This window comes from Narcine bancroftii, chromosome 13 (assembly GCF_036971445.1).
Source record: "Narcine bancroftii isolate sNarBan1 chromosome 13, sNarBan1.hap1, whole genome shotgun sequence".
NCBI lineage: Eukaryota > Metazoa > Chordata > Chondrichthyes > Torpediniformes > Narcinidae > Narcine > Narcine bancroftii.
Genome location: NC_091481.1, coordinates 43033619 through 43050896, shown reverse-complemented (window position 1 = coordinate 43050896; position 17278 = coordinate 43033619). Strand labels below are relative to the sequence as shown.

Genomic DNA, 17278 nt, shown 5'->3' with positions numbered 1-17278 from the left:
CTAGTCGGATTGCAAGTTCCAAGCCATCCCAAAATGAACCCTTTTACCCATGAGCTGCCAACATCTGTCATGCCCCACAGTAGACTGACACATTAGTGCAGAATGGATGTCTACCCTGCTCCTTCACAACTAGTGGTATTGAGTCTCGAAGCTGGGAGGTTATATTGCAGTTGTATAAGGCAGTTGGTGAGACCCCATTTGGAGGAATGTGTTGTTCTGCTCTACATGATGCAGGAAAGATGTTGTCAAGCTGGAGAAGGTTCAGAGATTTGAAAGGATGTTGCGTGAGCTACAGGGAGAGGTTGAGCAGGCTGGGGCTTTATTCCTTGAAGCACAGGAGGATGGGGGGGGGGTGGAATCTCATAGAGGTGGACAAAATCATGAGAGGAACAGACCCAGTGAACACAGAGCAGGATAATCAGTAAACCAGAGGACATGGGTTTAAGGTGGGGGGGAGATATTTAATAAGAACCTGAGGGGTAACTTTTTTACCCAGAGGATGGAGGGTGAATGGAACTGGCTGGTGGATGAAGCATATGAGACAGGTACTATTGCAATGTTTTAGAAATGGTTACATGGATGGGATGGTTTTGGAGGGATATGGGCCAAATACAAGTAGGTGGTGTGGGGGAGTTGGGCTGATTGGCCTTTTCCGGGCTGTATGACTAGTGTTATGGTCAGTTCCAGGAAAGTGACTGGAGCAGGCAGCAGGAGGACCTCAATCAGTGGAACTGGGACCTGTGCCCTCCTGGCTGCAGGGGAAGGGTGGGAGGGGGGAGGGGGCAGGTTCTAAACAGGAACCTTTGCCAATTATTGGAAACTGGTTTTGTGGATGATGATAAAGGATCATAAGGGCATTATATGGTTCAGCTTTAGTGAGGGAGCCTCAAACAGGTCTTTGTGGCCTTATTTATGGCACAGAATAACTTTATTTTGACACATACATGTGGGGGCAAGGTGCAAGATGAAATTCAGTACAAAACATTTTGCCAAAGTTTGTCATAACTTCAGAGAGGCTTTGGAAAAGTGTTGTTAATGACATTTATTGGGTTTCTGCACCACTTTCTTGGCAATTTGGCTCCTCTTTTAATGGAGAATCAGCAGAAAGTTTATCAACCTTCTTCCCTTTCTGAGATTCTTAGTCCAAATTCCAAGAGGAGCTTTTCCACAAGAGCTGATTGTGTAAAATATTGTTTTAAATATATTTAATGTCTCAATAGGTTCCTTTTGATATCACCACTGAGACCCTCGAAGAACTGGAAAAAATATTTAATCCCTCATCTGGATATGTGTTAAACCATGGGAGTCTGTTTAAATGGCTGATTTCTTTAATCGAGTCTGATTAAATTCCTGATTCTGATAACTTGGATCTTCCAGCAGGTTATAAAGGCATCTGGAATACTTGTTTCAATTTCTTTTTCTTTCACTTATACTTTGAGATTGCATCCACAAACTAACTCTCGCACACTGCTAAATGTTAACACTTCCAGCATGTTGGCCTGTCTTAAACTGATTTTAATTTTCACGCTGCTGAATAATTTGCCAAGTAAACTTTCAACATATCACAAGTTTAGTTTGTGCTCTGTTAATTTCATCCCACCAGATACTTCCTAATCCACATTTTCTCTGTATTATAATCAAATTTCTATACAAGTCAACTCATCTGAATAAAATAGCTGCATCACATCATTGCTGCATTGGCTTTCATTACTCAGTATACAATACAACTGGTTGTCTGCAGAAGACCTGCCACATGTCCATATCTTTCACATCCTTGGGAACTCTGAGTCTATGATGCAGTGTCATCTCAGCTTTTGTGCAGTTACCATCTGAGACCAAGATATAAATGAGGCAAGTTGACATTTAACTGGTTGATTCTCAAAAAAAAACAATGCCTTCTTCTAGACCAGTGGTTCTCAACCTTTTCCTTCCCACTCACCTACCACTTTAAGTAATCCCGATGCTCTGTAATTAGTAGGGATTGCTTCAGGTGGTAGGTGAGTGGGAAGGGAAGGTTGAGAATCACTGCTCTGGACCCAATTGTTACTGAAATATTTTGCTTGAGAAAAATTGTCATTGGCCCATTTCCTTTGGAGTTCTGAAATCGTGCACATAACAAGTCAATGAGGTATGATTAAAATAGTGATTTTAAAACTTTTTCTTTCCAACCTGTCTTGGGTAAACTTATACCTCTCATTTTGTTCATTTTAGATTGGTCACAGTGTTTGAGCTACCGAAAGAAAATAGACACACACACCGAGAGCAGTTCAGTTTATACAAATGTTTATTACTAATTCAAAAGCTGATTTCACACTACAATATGCAAGCCCTTCCCAACTATACTTATCAACGCTTGGACTGGTCCCAACTGCCGAAGCGAGGCAACGACTGCACACTTGTAGTAGGTTGTCAGGGCGCTGGTAGCAGCTTCTCCACCTCCCCCGACCGGGACGTTGCTCGGACTCTGGCTGTTCTTCCTTCTTGACAAGGGGTGTTCCCACCCCTCGGAGAGTCTAAACTTCAGCAGCAGGACCACAGGCTTATATTCCCCAAAAACAATTAATCATGCGCCTACTCCTTCTAACATTTGTCAGTCAAAATCAAAACTGAACATTACATTCTACAATTTAGAAGATTAATTATTATGGAACCAGGATGTTATAATTTTCTGGTTTATCTCGTAGATACAAAGACTTATTAAAACTTCTCGAGCAAGACAGGTTGTGACCAATTCGTCAATTTCAGAGTGTTGCATTTGACAACTGCTTTCCCTGGGCCTCACAGTGGAATTCCATTTCAAAGTGTATCTTCAGATAAGTCCCCATGGCTGAGTTTAATTACATCTGCTAGTTCTGAAAGTAAGGTGACCTGCATGTGGACCCAGTGTCGTCAGTTCCACATAAGCAAAAAAGCATCTGGGTACATGGTTTTAATCCTCCATTACATTCCACCCCTTGGTCACAATCTGTCATTTGCGAGGCCTAACCAGTATTTGAGTACAGAGGGAGCGAAAAAAGAGAAATCAAAACAACAATTACAAAGATAAGCAATGACGCGAGCAACCAACGGAGGATAGTGTAGCCCACTCCCCCAAATGTAGCAGTTAGCCATGAGAAAGGATTCCAACCAAGGCTCAAATTATCCTTGTTGGCCATAATACCCAGATACTGGAGCTCACAAACAGATTTTGAAACTTGCTGAACAATAACATATTTATATAAGCTGCACTTGAGGCTGGTGACCGAGGACTTCCTTGGAGTAATGCATCGGACCGTGTTTCCCACGGGGAACTCCCTCGGAACGTCCTCGAAATTACAAATCCAATTGCTGGCATCAAAGCAGCTGTTAAGCCAGATCACCAGGAGTGTAAAATGGAGAACCTGGAACAAAGAAGCCTGACACATGTCACTCACGATACCGCAAGCGTTCAGTGTTTAAACAGACTAAATCATCCTGTCCCTCAATAGCTACCCATCGAGTGTTACCCTGGGCAGGTGTCACTATTTCTCCTTTAACAGGAGGGCCACTACCTGGTGGTGCCACCCATACCTTTTGTCCGGCATTCTCTAGTTCAGGAGTGGGGGGGCAATGACTGTTATTCCTCTGGAATAGGCTGTAATTCAGGAGCGTGAAGTCGGTGGAAAGGTGTACCTCCTTTTAAAGGGCGATGATTCAAATTGTCGACTGCCTGCTGCAGCACATGGCACCATCCCTTCTGGGTCCCCAGTGATGTTAACAAACGAATTTGTTCCTTCAGTAAGCCGTTCATTTGTTCAACTAACCCGACAGCCTGTGGGTAATAAGGAATATGGTGAACCCATAAAATACCGTTGTCATTTGCCCAATCACAGATTGCTTTCCCGGAGAAGTGCGAGCCATTATCAGAGTGAATCTCCTCTGGAACATCATAACGATAAATCAAATGGTTTAGTCCTTGGATAGTGCTAGCTTGGTCAGCCGTCTTGGTGGAAAAAGTAAAAACCAGGCCCGAAAAGGTATCAACCATTACTAGGATGTAATGTTTACCCATGCAGTCTAGCATGGGGCCTATGTAATCAATTTGCCAGACCGCAGCTGAGTGAGCACCCCATTTTATTCGGCCATGCGGACCAGGCGGAACGGTATGGAACTTCACAAGCTGACATTCTGGGCATGTACGTACGACCATGCGGACATCATCCTGATGGACGGATAAAGCATGTGTACGGGACCACATAGCTGATCCCTTCTCCCCCAAATGACCACTCTGTTCATGTGCCCATCGAGCCAGGGGGACGGTATCAGCACAGCTGATAGTGGCAAGCTGATCTGCTACTGCATTATGTTGAGCCATGTTAGTCGCCATATTGGTATAGGCATCAACGTGAGATGGGTTTGGCATGTTGGCCAATACCCTGTCTTTGTTGGGACCACCCATTAGTTGGGATGAGAAGTTAGACCCATCAAGTGCACCTCTGGGAGAGCGGGTTGCCACTCTCCTTCGAGAAAGTAAATTTCCTGATAAAAAGGGAACGCTGACTAATGGTTTTTGGTTGCCGGCCATCTCATGATGGTGGGAAGCATCCCACAACAGCTGCCACAACTCTTTGCCCCATACTTGGCGGTCATGTATCATCCAGTTGTTCTTTTGAAAATCAGGCATCAATACTACAAGTCCATTAGCCACAGCCCAGGAATCAGTAAACAGGCGAAGAGGGTGATCATGGGGATCTAGTGGTAAAGTGACTACCTTCAACTCAGCATACTGACTGGAGCCACCATCCCCCTCCTCCGATAAGTGAGTTCCTGACCTGGGATGGTAAGCCACCTGTTCATGTACGCGGCCCACCCCTTCAGGCCCTCTGGTCGCACGACTCCGAATATACCACTTCCATTTAACAATAGAAGACTGCTGAGCCCGCCCGATCTTTAGATTAGCATCATTAGCCAGGACCCAGTTCATTATAGGAAGTGCAGGTCGCAATTGAACATCTGCATCACCTGTCATTCTTTCAGTCTCTAGCAGGGCCCAGTAACAGGCTAGTAACTGTTGTTCAAAAACAGAATAACGAATGGCAGCCTCAGGCATGGTACGTGACCAGAATCCCAGTGGGACTCGGCAGCCTTCTTGTTTCTGCCAGAGGCTCCAGGAGGCCACATCATCAATATAATGGTGAATTGAGAGGGAAGGCGATACTGGAAGGTGGGTGAAGGTATACTGGTGCCCCTTCCAGGTAAAGGCGAACTGATCCTGTAAGTCCTCAGCTATAAGAATACTGAAGAAGGCGTTAGCGAGATCAATGACAGCATACCATGTTCCTGAGTTCCCAGTAGCAAGATTTTCAATAAGGGTGACAATGTCCGGAACTGCTGAAGCAAGTGGTGGGGCATGTTTGTTCAAAAAATGATAATCAACTGTCATTCTCCAGGAGCCGTCCGGCTTCTGGACCGGCCAAACAGGGCTATTAAAGGGCGACGTTGCGGGCCTCACTACCCCTTCTTCTTGCAGAGCATCGATGGTGGCAGTAATCTCTTCCTGCCCCCCAGGGAGACAATATTGTGGAATGCACACTGGTTTCATGGGGGCTGGCACCATCACAGGATCCCACTTAGCCTGACCCACTACTAGTTTTTTTTGTAATAGTTCGAATTCCAAATTCAAATCCCCCTTGGCTAGTATTAAGGGCCATACTGGCCAACATATTAATACCCAGGATACACTCGTCAGTAGCAGCCACCAGGGCATGTAACCAGACAGGGGAAGGGCTATCACCCACCATGGCACAGACTTTTATTTCCTTTGCCAGGAAGACCGCTCCTCCCAACCCCTCTATTCGAAAGACCGGTCCAGTCCAGAGGTCGGGATTACCAGGAATCACCGAGTTCTCTGCACCGGTGTCGACCAAAGCCAAGTATTGGCGATCATTACCCCCACCCCAGTGGATTGTTAACGGTATGTAGGGCCGCGGATCCCCGTGTGTGCGCCGTGTCTCAATGGAGTAGACACGGGAATCCTGCCCACACCTTCAGGCTTCAGAAGGGTTCGGGGGCTTCCAGGACCACATGCTATTGTTATCTTTAAGAGCCTGTTTAACCCATTGTTTTACTTCATGACGAGTAACTGGAGCAGGAGAAGCCAGCTCGATAGAAGCAGCAGTGGGAGCAGAAGGCACAGCTGGGCCAGGAGGACTCAGCAGCTGGGGATAATGTTCCCCTGCTTTTCTCTTATAAAGGGCATAAAGGACCGCAGTAGGTTTCCCATCAATATCACTTTTAGGTACGCCTAACTTTAACAAGGTTAGAAAAAGGTCCTTTCTTGTCGGTCCGTTATTACCAGCAGCCCTTCTCTTTTCATCCTGCTTGTCTGATTTAACCTGGGTTGTACGTGAATGGATTTTACCTCCCAGTTCTAATTCTCGAAGCCCAGATAAGGCGTGCACCGCCTCAGACACAGGGTGCCCAATTAGCGGACTAGTTACAGACAGAACCAATCCCCGTGTGATGGGTTGGGCAGAACGAACCAATCTGGTATGCATTCCGGCCGTGAATATCTCTTCATCAGGGCTCCCCCCGTGTACCCACAGCCTCAAACGCCCTCCATACAAGGCAGAGGCCAGGGCCTGTTGACGAATTAATGCTATACCCTCCTCTGGGGTTCTCCAATTGTTCTGCAAATGTAAATCCCAATCTACTGGTGATGGGTATACTCGTAGCAGGGCATCCCCTAGAGTAGTAAGTAAGTAATCCATCTCTCTCCCTCTACCCCGCAGCTCAGCAGTGACCTGGATATCAGTAGTCAATGTTCCTAATCCCAATAATTCCTCAGGGGTTAAATATACATTACCCCTTCCTTGTTCCCAGACACGCAGGAGCCAGGCCGCCAGAGTTTCTCCTGCCTTTTGCCTAAATCGATCTCCAATGGCAGCCAGCTCTTTTACAGAGAAGTCACGGATCATTGACGGTTTCCGACCCCTGTTCCCACTTTGGCCCACAGGGTCCTCCACCCAGTCTAGGGGAGGAGGTCGAGGCCATCCCATAGAGGGAGTAGGCCATAGACCATAAGCAGGGGTTTGGGTATTTTCCCCTGGGTCCACATGGGAAACCGGGGTATCTATCCCTTCCATCTCTACCCTTACATCATCCCCCCTTCTGTCTGTTTGGGAAATCTGCTGCCTTATAGGGCGGGTGTGAACAGCAGATGGAGAGGGTAGTATGTTAGACACATGCTGAGGAGTATCTGCATTATTACCATTGTCATTCCAGATATTCCCATCCCAATCCTCAATTACATCAGGATCGTCACCATTCCTTATCATGGCATGAATACGATATGGATCGGGTTCTACTCCATGCCTTTCCTTATCTGCACAGAGCTACTGCCGGAGTTTAATATTACGGCAAATCATTTGGACATGCTTATCTTCCCATTCTTTGGCTCTGTCCTGACTGGTGCGAACAATCTCGCTCATCATGGAACAGCATTGTCGCAGGACTTCTAGCTCCTCCTCTAATTGCTTTCTTTTGCACTGAGATTCTACTTCTCTTTGAATTAATTCTGCTTCACGCTGAACGGAGTGGCGTAATGCTGTGGCCAGCAACCAAAAACCATTCGTCAGCGTTCCTTTTTTATCAGGAAATTTACTTTCTCGAAGGAGAGTGGCAACCCGCTCTCCCAGAGGTGCACTTGATGGGTCTAACTTCTCATCCCAACTAATGGGTGGTCCCAACAAAGACAGGGTATTGGCCAACATGCCAAACCCATCGTCTTTGGAAGTTCATCCAGGAATCAAGAACTGCTCAGGGCTCACCTCTTTCTTTCGGCGAAACATCTTGAGACCAACCCTGCTCGCTGCGCCAATTGTCTTGGGTAAACTTATACCTCTCATTTTGTTCATTTTAGATTGGTCACAGTGTTTGAGCTACCGAAAGAAAATAGACACACACACCGAGAGCAGTTCAGTTTATACAAATGTTTATTACTAATTCAAAAGCTGATTTCACACTACAATATGCAAGCCCTTCCCAACTATACTTATCAACGCTTGGACTGGTCCCAACTGCCGAAGCGAGGCAACAACTGCACACTTGTAGTAGGTTGTCAGGGCGCTGGTAGCAGCTTCTCCACCTCCCCCGACCGGGACGTTGCTCGGACTCTGGCTGTTCTTCCTTCTTGACAAGGGGTGTTCCCACCCCTCGGAGAGTCTAAACTTCAGCAGCAGGACCACAGGCTTATATTCCCCAAAAACAATTAATCATGCGCCTACTCCTTCTAATATTTGTCAGTCAAAATCAAAACTGAACATTACATTCTACAATTTAGAAGATTAATTATTATGGAACCAGGATGTTATGATTTTCTGGTTTATACAAAGACTTATTAAAACTTCTCGAGCAAGACAGGTTGTGACCAATTCGTCAATTTCAGAGTGTTGCATTTGACAACTGCTTTCCCTGGGCCTCACAGTGGAATTCCATTTCAAAGTGTATCTTCAGATGAGTCCCCATGGCTGAGTTTAATTACATCTGCTAGTTCTGAAAGTAAGGTGACCTGCATGTGGACCCAGTGTCGTCAGTTCCACATAAGCAAAAAAGCATCTGGGTACATGGTTTTAATCCTCCATTACACACCCACATACCATCTTTATCAATCCCTTAGTAATCACAGAGCACCTATGGCATAGGGATTACTTAAAGAGGGATGTGAGTGGAAAGAAAAAGGTTGAGAGCCACTGAACTAGCTGTACCGTGAAAGGTGTGTACAGTAACTCAACGATTCAGTTGCAACAAGCACTCAGTAGGGTGAGGCAGAGGAGAACAACAGTCTCCATCCCACAATGCAGTCTGAGAGAGCCCAGTGAAGTCCAGGTGTATTACCATGTACACAAGTATAATGCATAGATGTAATTGGCTGCAGGTTTCTCAGTACATAAATGATAGTAAGTGTATTGGCAAAAGCATTGTACAATATACACAAACCCCAAATTCTTACCTGCTACCAGTGGCGGATTAGCCATTAGAATGTGTAGACTGAAGCCTCGGGGCCCAGAAGGTAAGGGGGCCCAAGATCAAACAACAATAGAAATGAGGTACAACAATAGAAATGTTACTTTAACGATCCCAAAGGGAACTAAGTCACAATGTTAAAAGTATTTTAAAATTGTAACAACTTGTAGCTTTCAACACTCCTGTCAATTGGCTTTCACATATTCACTGAAATTTTAAAAAAAACAAAGGGCCCACTCAGGGCGGTGGTGGCTCAATGCAGAATCAATGGCCGTCTTTGTTACCCATAATCCCCCACACAGCTGGAAACGCTCTGTCTGTGCCACCACCAGGGAAGTGCTCGTGCCTGTCTTCGCCTGCCTTCTATCCGTAACTATGTACCCAATTGTCACTATAGCATTCATTGCAACATTTGTAATTATAACACAGGTAAGTATAAGTAAGCTATACACCAGGAAATTTTATTTTCTATTCACAGTTACACAGGCGTGGGACGTGGGAGTACTGAAAGACTAATGTTAATAAAATTGTTTGATTTGGCATTCATGTATTGTGCTTCTTTGAAATAAATATAAGATAAAATCCACTCTTAATGCATGGGCCAAGGACTCGAACATGTCCCGGCTCCTCTCTCTGCAGGAAAATGAAAGTGCCATGTGAATGTATTCTCTGAAATGGCCAGCGGATTATCGATGTGGTGTTTGTTCCCTGTCTGCCTCCTCAGAAACTAAATTAAGGGCAATGTGTTTACGGGCTGAAAACCACAGTCACAAAGTAACCACTGATCAGATTCAACTTCGAGACCAAAAAAAATCTCAATTGGTAATAATCATTCAAATTAGTGTGGGCTTTAGTGAAGATTATGTCCAATGGACCTTGAATATAACTTGTAATTTTCATCTGATTATTTGTGTGTTTTAATTTGAAATTCACAACTGAAGTAATAATGGGGCGGAGAAGGCCAATTTCTGGCTAGATGCTTTCATAATTGTTGCATGAATATTTAATCTAACCATAGGTGATAACCTCCATGAAGATCTGCATTATTTTGTTAAAATTGTTCAAGATGTAATTGCCAATTCTGAAAAAAAATTCTTGTTATATGAAGGTAGCAAAATTTTCTGCTAAAATTAATGTTGAGCTGTATGATCAGATTGAAGAGAGGCCGTTCATTATACGAGGCCAAGGTAAATGTCTCGTTTCCAATCATTTTGTGAACAGAAGAACCTGTGATTTTGATCAGGTGTGACTTGACAATCTCCTGCTACTGCTGACCAGCACAATCAGTTACTTTGCAACCCTAAGGTACAGGTTAAAATATTTGTGAAACGACAAAGTTAAAAAAAACAACGTCGCAAAGTAAGCACATGACATTTCTAGATTTTCTGGGATCTGGTTTTGCAAAATGCTTTGTGGTTGAATAAAGATGAAGGCATTTGAACTTCAAACATCATTTGCATTGATGGAGACTACATTTGAGGCAGGAATCAGAAACACAATAAAATGTGTTGTTGCTTCGGTGACGCTCGTGTTGCAGGTCGGTTACTGTGGCTTCAATTTCTTGGCTACATCCAGCATTAAGGAAACAGTAATAAGGTTGGGAATGGTGATATAGTCGTAAACGTCGGCAGACTTTGACAATGGAACCAGTTTCTTATCAAGGGTTCTGTTGCTGGTCAGTTTCAAATGGCAGAAAATTTAATGTGCAAATCACAGTTAGCTCTAACATAAAACTGGGACACAATTACCATTTCAACTTGGACTTGCTCAGTCTGCTGGGGCCCACAGAATGACCACGGCCCCTCCCCTCCCCGCTTCCCATGGAGCTGTAAGCTCGCTTTCCATTGGCACGCTGCCCAGTCGATCATCAGGAGGCTGGTGATGCGCATCCACTGACAAGATACGCCACACGTGGCCTGGGCAGAGCAGCGGGCGGGTGAGGGGGGGAGGGAGGGGGAGCGACACCACCAATACTGTCAGGGCTCAGAATGGGGCACCACTTGGCCCCGCAAAATGGCAGCCCGCCCTTAAAGTGTGTTTGCGCTGTCGAGGAGGAAGGAAATGAAAAAGGTGGGCACAGATCAGAATCAGCAAAGATGCAGGAGGGTTGTGGGGTCGGGGCCGCTACCGGGCCCTTAAGGCAAGCACTTGTTTCCATTTGGGTCTTACATAGATATCTTCTTTCTGAGATTGACCTGGAGACATTAAAGGTTTAGATTTGAGAAGTAAATGATGATTTGGTGTAAGTTCCTCAATGTCATTTAAATCTACAGAAATTTTCGATATTGGACGACTATTTAAAATAGCTTCAAGCTCACACAATACTGTCTGAAGATTGTCATCATTCAGTATTTGATTATTTAAAATGGAATTAAGAATTTTCTTTCCCACACACTACCATGATAGAAACATAGAAACATAGAAGATAGGAGCAGGAGTAGACCCTTCGAGCCTGCTCCGCCATTCAACAAGATCATGGCTGATCTTAAAGTTCAGTACCCGGTCCCCGCCTTCTCTCCGTAACCTTTAATACCCTTATACTGAAGAAATATATCCAATTCCCTCAAATATATTTAATGAACCTGCCTCTACTGCCCTCTGTGGCAATGAATTCCACAGATTCACCACCCTCTGGGTATAGAAATTCCTCCTCATCTCGGTCCTAAATGGTTTGCCTATTATCCTCAAACCATGGCCCCGGGTTCTGGATTTTCCCATCATTGGAAACATCCCATCTGCATCCATTCTGTCCAGTCCTGCCAGAATTTTATAGGTCTCTATGAGATCCACTCTCAATCTTCTAAACTCCAGCGAGTACAATCCCAATTTGCGCAATCTTTCCTTATAAGTCATTCCTGCCATTCCAGGTATCAGCCTGGTGAATCGCCTCTGCACTCCCTCCATTGCAAGAACATCCTTCCTTAGATAAGGTGACCAAAACTGCACACAATACTCCAGGTGGGGTCTCACCAAGGCCCTGTACAGCTGCAGTAAGGTATCCTTGTTCCTAGACTCAAACCCTCTTGATATGAAGGCCAACATACCATTTGCCTTTTTAACCGCCTGCTGTACCTGCATGCTCGCCTTCAAAGACTGGTGTACAAGTACCCCTAGGTCTCTCTGCACTTCCCCATCTCTTAATCTATTGCCATTCAAATAGTAATCTGCCCTCCGGTTTGTATTACCAAAGTGGATAACCTCACATTGATCCACATTGTAGTGCATTTGCCATGGATCTGCCCAGTCCCTCAATTTATCCAAATCACACTGGAGCTTCCTGACCCCCTCTTCCGTGCACACAACCCCTCCTAGCTTAGTGTCACCTGCATATTTGGAGATATTACATCCAATCCCCTCATCCAGATCATTAATGTAAATTGTGAACAGCTGGGGTCCCAGTACAGATCCCTGTGGCACCCCACTGGTCACCGCCTGCCACTCAGAAAACGAATCATTTATTCCAACTCTCTGTCTTCTACCTGCCAGCCAGTTCTCAATCCACATCAATACTTTGCCCCCAATCCCATGAGCCTTGATTTTGGAAGCCAGTCATTTATGTGGGACCTTATCGAAGGCCTTTTGAATGTCCAGGTACGCCACATCCACTGGCTCTCCCCCATTTATTTTACCTGTCACCATCTCAAAGAATTCCAATAGATTTGTCAAGCACGATTTACCTTTTGTAAATCCATGTTGACTTTGTCCGATCCCTTCTCTGCTAGTCATATGCTCCGCTATTACATCCTTAATAATGGATTCCATCATTTTGCCCACTACTGATGTAAGGCTCACCGGCCTATAATTCCCCGCTTTTTCTCTACCCCCCTTTTTAAATAGTGGGGTAACATTAGCTACCCTCCAATCCATTGGTACTGATCCTGAGTCTATCGAGTTCTGGAAAATAATTCTTAAAGCATCTGCTATCTGAATGGCCACTTCCTTAAGTACCCTAGGATGTAGATTATCAGGCCCTTGGGATTTATCTGCCTTCAATCCCATCAATTTCCCCAACACCATGTCCTTAGAGATACCGATTTCTTTCAGTTCCTCCCTTTCATTAGTCTCTATGTTTCCCAACATCCTTGGGAGGTTATTTGTATCCTCTCTTGTAAAAACAGAACTAAAGTAAGAATTTAATTGGTCTGCCATTTCCTTATTCCCCATTATATATTCCCCTGATTCCGACTGCAAAGGACCTACTCTGGATTTCACCAATCTTTTCCTCTTGACATATTTATAAAAGCTTTTGCAGTCGGTTTTTATATTTGCTGCAAGCTTACTTTCATAATTTATTTTTGCTCTCTTGATTAATCCCTTTGTCCTCCTTTTGTGCATCTTGAAATGTTCCCAGTCTTCGGTTGTGGTACTTTTTTTGGCCAATTGATATGCTCTCTCTTTGGACCTAATGCTGTCTCTAATTTCCCTTGTTATCCACGGTTGAGTCACCTTTTTTGGTTTATTTTTATGCCAAACCGGTATCAACGATTTTTGCAATTTCTCCATTAGATCTGTGAATGCTTTCCATTGTCTATCCACAGTCAACTCCCCCATAAACACCACCCAATCAATCTTACTCAACTCCCGTCTCATACCATCATAATTCCTTTTATTTAAATTCAGGACCTTAGTCTCGGTTTTAATTTCATCACTCTCCATGTCGAGTGATCCTGTGGGTGGGTTAAATATCCAATTAATTTTTTTCTCAAGTAATGCATCAAGAATTTGATGTTGATTCCTATTTTGAATTGCTTTTCGTAACTCTAGTTGAGCTCCTGTAAAATTAGATCTGTTATCAGAACATAATTATTTTACTTGACCACATCTGGGGATAAAACTTCAAAGAACATTGATAAAAGAGTCTGTATCAATATGAATTGCTCTCGTAGTCAAACAAGTAAAAATAGCTCCATATCGTTTTTCAAAACTTCTTCCTCACTTAACTTGCAAAGGACCAAAATAATCAACTCCCACCTATGTAAATGGGGGTTCATCAGGCAAAACGCTGATTTGTGGAAAATCTGCCATTTTTTTGTTGTCCATCGACAATTAACAAATTTTGATATAATTCTTTTGATTAATGTCGAAGCACCAAGTATCCACTATTTCTGGCACAATTCTGATAATACGTGATTACAACCACCATGACCTGTTTTCTCATGTATATGTTGAACAACCAATTCAGAAACATGAAACCCCTTCGCTAATATAATAGGATATTTCATTTCTTCTGGCATTATTGCTTTTTCCAATCTTCCTCCTACTCTCAATACATCGTTTACCAGATTAGGATTTAGCTTGTAAACACGACTTGTATTTGTAACATTCAAATTCTTCTTCAATTTTGATATCTCATTTTCAAATGCCTTTCTCTGACTAAAACAAATTATCTCCAATTCAGCATTCACCAATTCATCAACTGTTAGGTAACGGCTCTTTTGAGACTTCAGATTTTAGAAACATAGAAACATAGAAGATAGGAGCAGGAGTAGGTCATTCGACCCTTCGAGCCTGCTCCACCATTCAACGAGATCATGGCTGATCTTAAAGTTCAGTACCCCGTCCCCGCCTTCTCTCCGTAACCTTTAATACCCTTATACTGAAGAAATATATCTAATTCCCTCTTAAATATATTTAATGAACCTGCCTCCACTGCCCTCTGTGGCAATAAATTCCACAGATTCACCACCCTCTGGGTATAGAAATTCCTCCTCATCTCGGTCCTAAATGGTTTGCCTATTATCCTCAAACCATGGCCCCGGGTTCTGGATTTTCCCATCATTGGAAACATCCCATCTGCATCCATTCTGTCCAGTCCTGCCAGAATTTTATATGTCTCTATGAGATCCCCCCTCAATCTTCTAAACTCCAGAGAGTACAATCCCAATTTGCGCAATCTTTCCTCATAAGTCATTCCTGCCATTCCAGGTATCAGCCTGGTGAATCGCCTCTGCACTCCCTCCATTGCAAGAACATCCTTCCTTAGATAAGGTGACCAAAACTGCACACAATACTCCAGGTGGGGTCTCACCAAGGCCCTGTACAGCTGCAGTAAGGTATCCTTGTTCCTATACTCAAACCCTCTTGATATGAAGGCCAACATACCATTTGCCTTTTTAACCGCCTGCTATACCTGTATACTCGCCTTCAGAGACTGATGTACAAGTACCCCTAGGTCTCTCTGCACTTCCCCATCTCTTAATCTTTTTTGATACAATGTAAAAACATAGTTTTTAACCTAAGAATCCATGATACTGCCTTTTTCAAATGAAATCATGAAGAATAATAGCAAATTAATAGAATAATCTGATCTTTCTAAGTAGATATTTGAATAGTAGTGTTTTGGATTTCTGGATCTTCCATTGAAACTTCTTATAATTCTTCTGGATTTTGAGGCCATTCTTCCTGGAATTGCAAAAGAAATTGAGGGCCAGACTCCCAGGTGTTGGCTATTATCAAAAATTATTGAAACTTTGATCCTCGTGAAGCCATGTCAGCTGGATTATCCACTGTTTTAACATATCTTCATTGATTAGTGTGCAAAACCATCTCAATCTCATCAATTCTGTTAACCACAAAGGTACAAAACCTCATAGTTTTGTTATTAATGTATTTAAGTACTGATGTACTATCAGTCCAAAACATAGAATCTGCTCACTCTGTCTGTAATTCTTTTCTTAACACAGTCTCCATTTTGTGTACCATAGTAGCCACAGTCAATTCCATTCGAGTCATGGTGACTGGCCTTAATGGAGCCACTCTGGCTTTTCCCATTAAAAATCCACAGTGTACTCGCTCTTGGTTATTTTGCAGTAGTAACTGACAGTACCAAAACCACCTTCACTTGCGCCAGCAAAATGGTGTAACTGAGCAAATGTGGCAATTCCAAAGTCTGGAGGTTTAAAACATTTGTCGACTTCAAAACTTTCTAACATTTCAAGATTCTCAATCCAATTCATCCAATCTTGTGCGATGGAATCTGGTATAACTTCATCCCTTCCAAGTTTTCTTCTGCACAATGCTTGCAGAATTTTCTTGGCCATTAATACTACTCGTGCCAATATTCCCAAAGGATCAAATATTGAGCTTACGATTGAAAGAATACCTCTTGTTAAAGGCTGTTCTTTCAAAACCATTTTGAATTTGAAAACAGATTGAACACACCATTGCATTCCTAGAATTCTTTTGAAAGGTAGAATGTCACAATCCAAGTCAAGATGTTTTATCTCCTTTGCTCCTTCTGCTCAGGAATAACAACCAACACATCTCAACTGTTGCTAATCCATTTTGTAAGGAAGAAACCTCCTTTATTACAGATCTCTTTTAACTCGTGATAAAGATTTATTGCTTCTTTTTCTGAAACCACTGAAGTAAGATAATCATCAACATAGAAATTATTTCTGATGAAGCTTATAGTTCTTCAACACATTTCCTGAGAGCAAAATTTGCACAACTTGGTGTCAAAGTTGCTCCAAATAGATGAACTATCATTCTGTATCAATCATATCTTTACTGTAATCACCATTTGGCCACCATAACAATTGTAGAAAATCACGATCTTCTGATGGTACTTTCACTTGATGAAACATTGCTTCAAAATCTGCAGCAATTATAACAGGGTCTTTACAAAATCTTATCAAAACACCTATTAAAGTACTGGTTAAGTCTGGACCTTGTAAAAATTGATAATTCAATGAAACTCATTGAAAGGAGGCTCCACAAAATCAAATTCTACATGTAGTTTCTCCTTTTGTGGATGTATAACTCCATGATGAGGTAAATACCATCATGAGATAAATACCATCTTTATTTTCCAAGATAATACATTACCCTTGGTTATCATATCCGACAGGACATTGGTATATTCCAAATGAAAGGAGGAATTTCTCTTGAATTTTCTCTTCAAACTCAGCATACGCTGTTCTGCAATGATTTTATTTCTCCTTTCCTTAAAGGTAATGCGATCCAGTAATGGCCATCAACATGTTTCACAGAATTTGAAACTAAATCCAGAAACTGCTTGTCCTCCTTTGAAGGTTCTTGATTATCTTTGTGACATTCAAAGAAATCAATTTTTAACTGTTGTTCCCACAGTTCATTAAGTTTGACAACTGAAATTATGTTGACATTTACATTTGATGCCTCTTGATCATTATTCATTTTTCCTCCTAATGGTCCATTAATTATCCATCAAAGCAACATTCTCATGGCATAAAATTGCCACTTTGACTCCTTATTACTTCTAGAAATTCAAGAGCTTTTGGTACATTTAATCCAATTAACATCTCAATTTTAGGAT

At 42.9% G+C, this 17278-nt stretch overlaps 1 protein-coding gene across 1 annotated transcript in view; it reads left to right on the top strand.

The window, feature by feature from the left end:
- Positions 1-1686, top strand: part of cfap54 (cilia and flagella associated protein 54) — a 1315566-nt gene extending 1313880 nt beyond the window's left edge. Inside the window, exon 70 of the mRNA XM_069909968.1 lies at positions 1221-1686. Coding sequence (XP_069766069.1) covers positions 1221-1346 — 126 coding nt within the window. The 3' untranslated portion in view covers positions 1347-1686. The remainder of the gene's footprint in view (positions 1-1220) is intronic.
- Positions 1687-17278: the final 15592 nt, after the last annotated feature.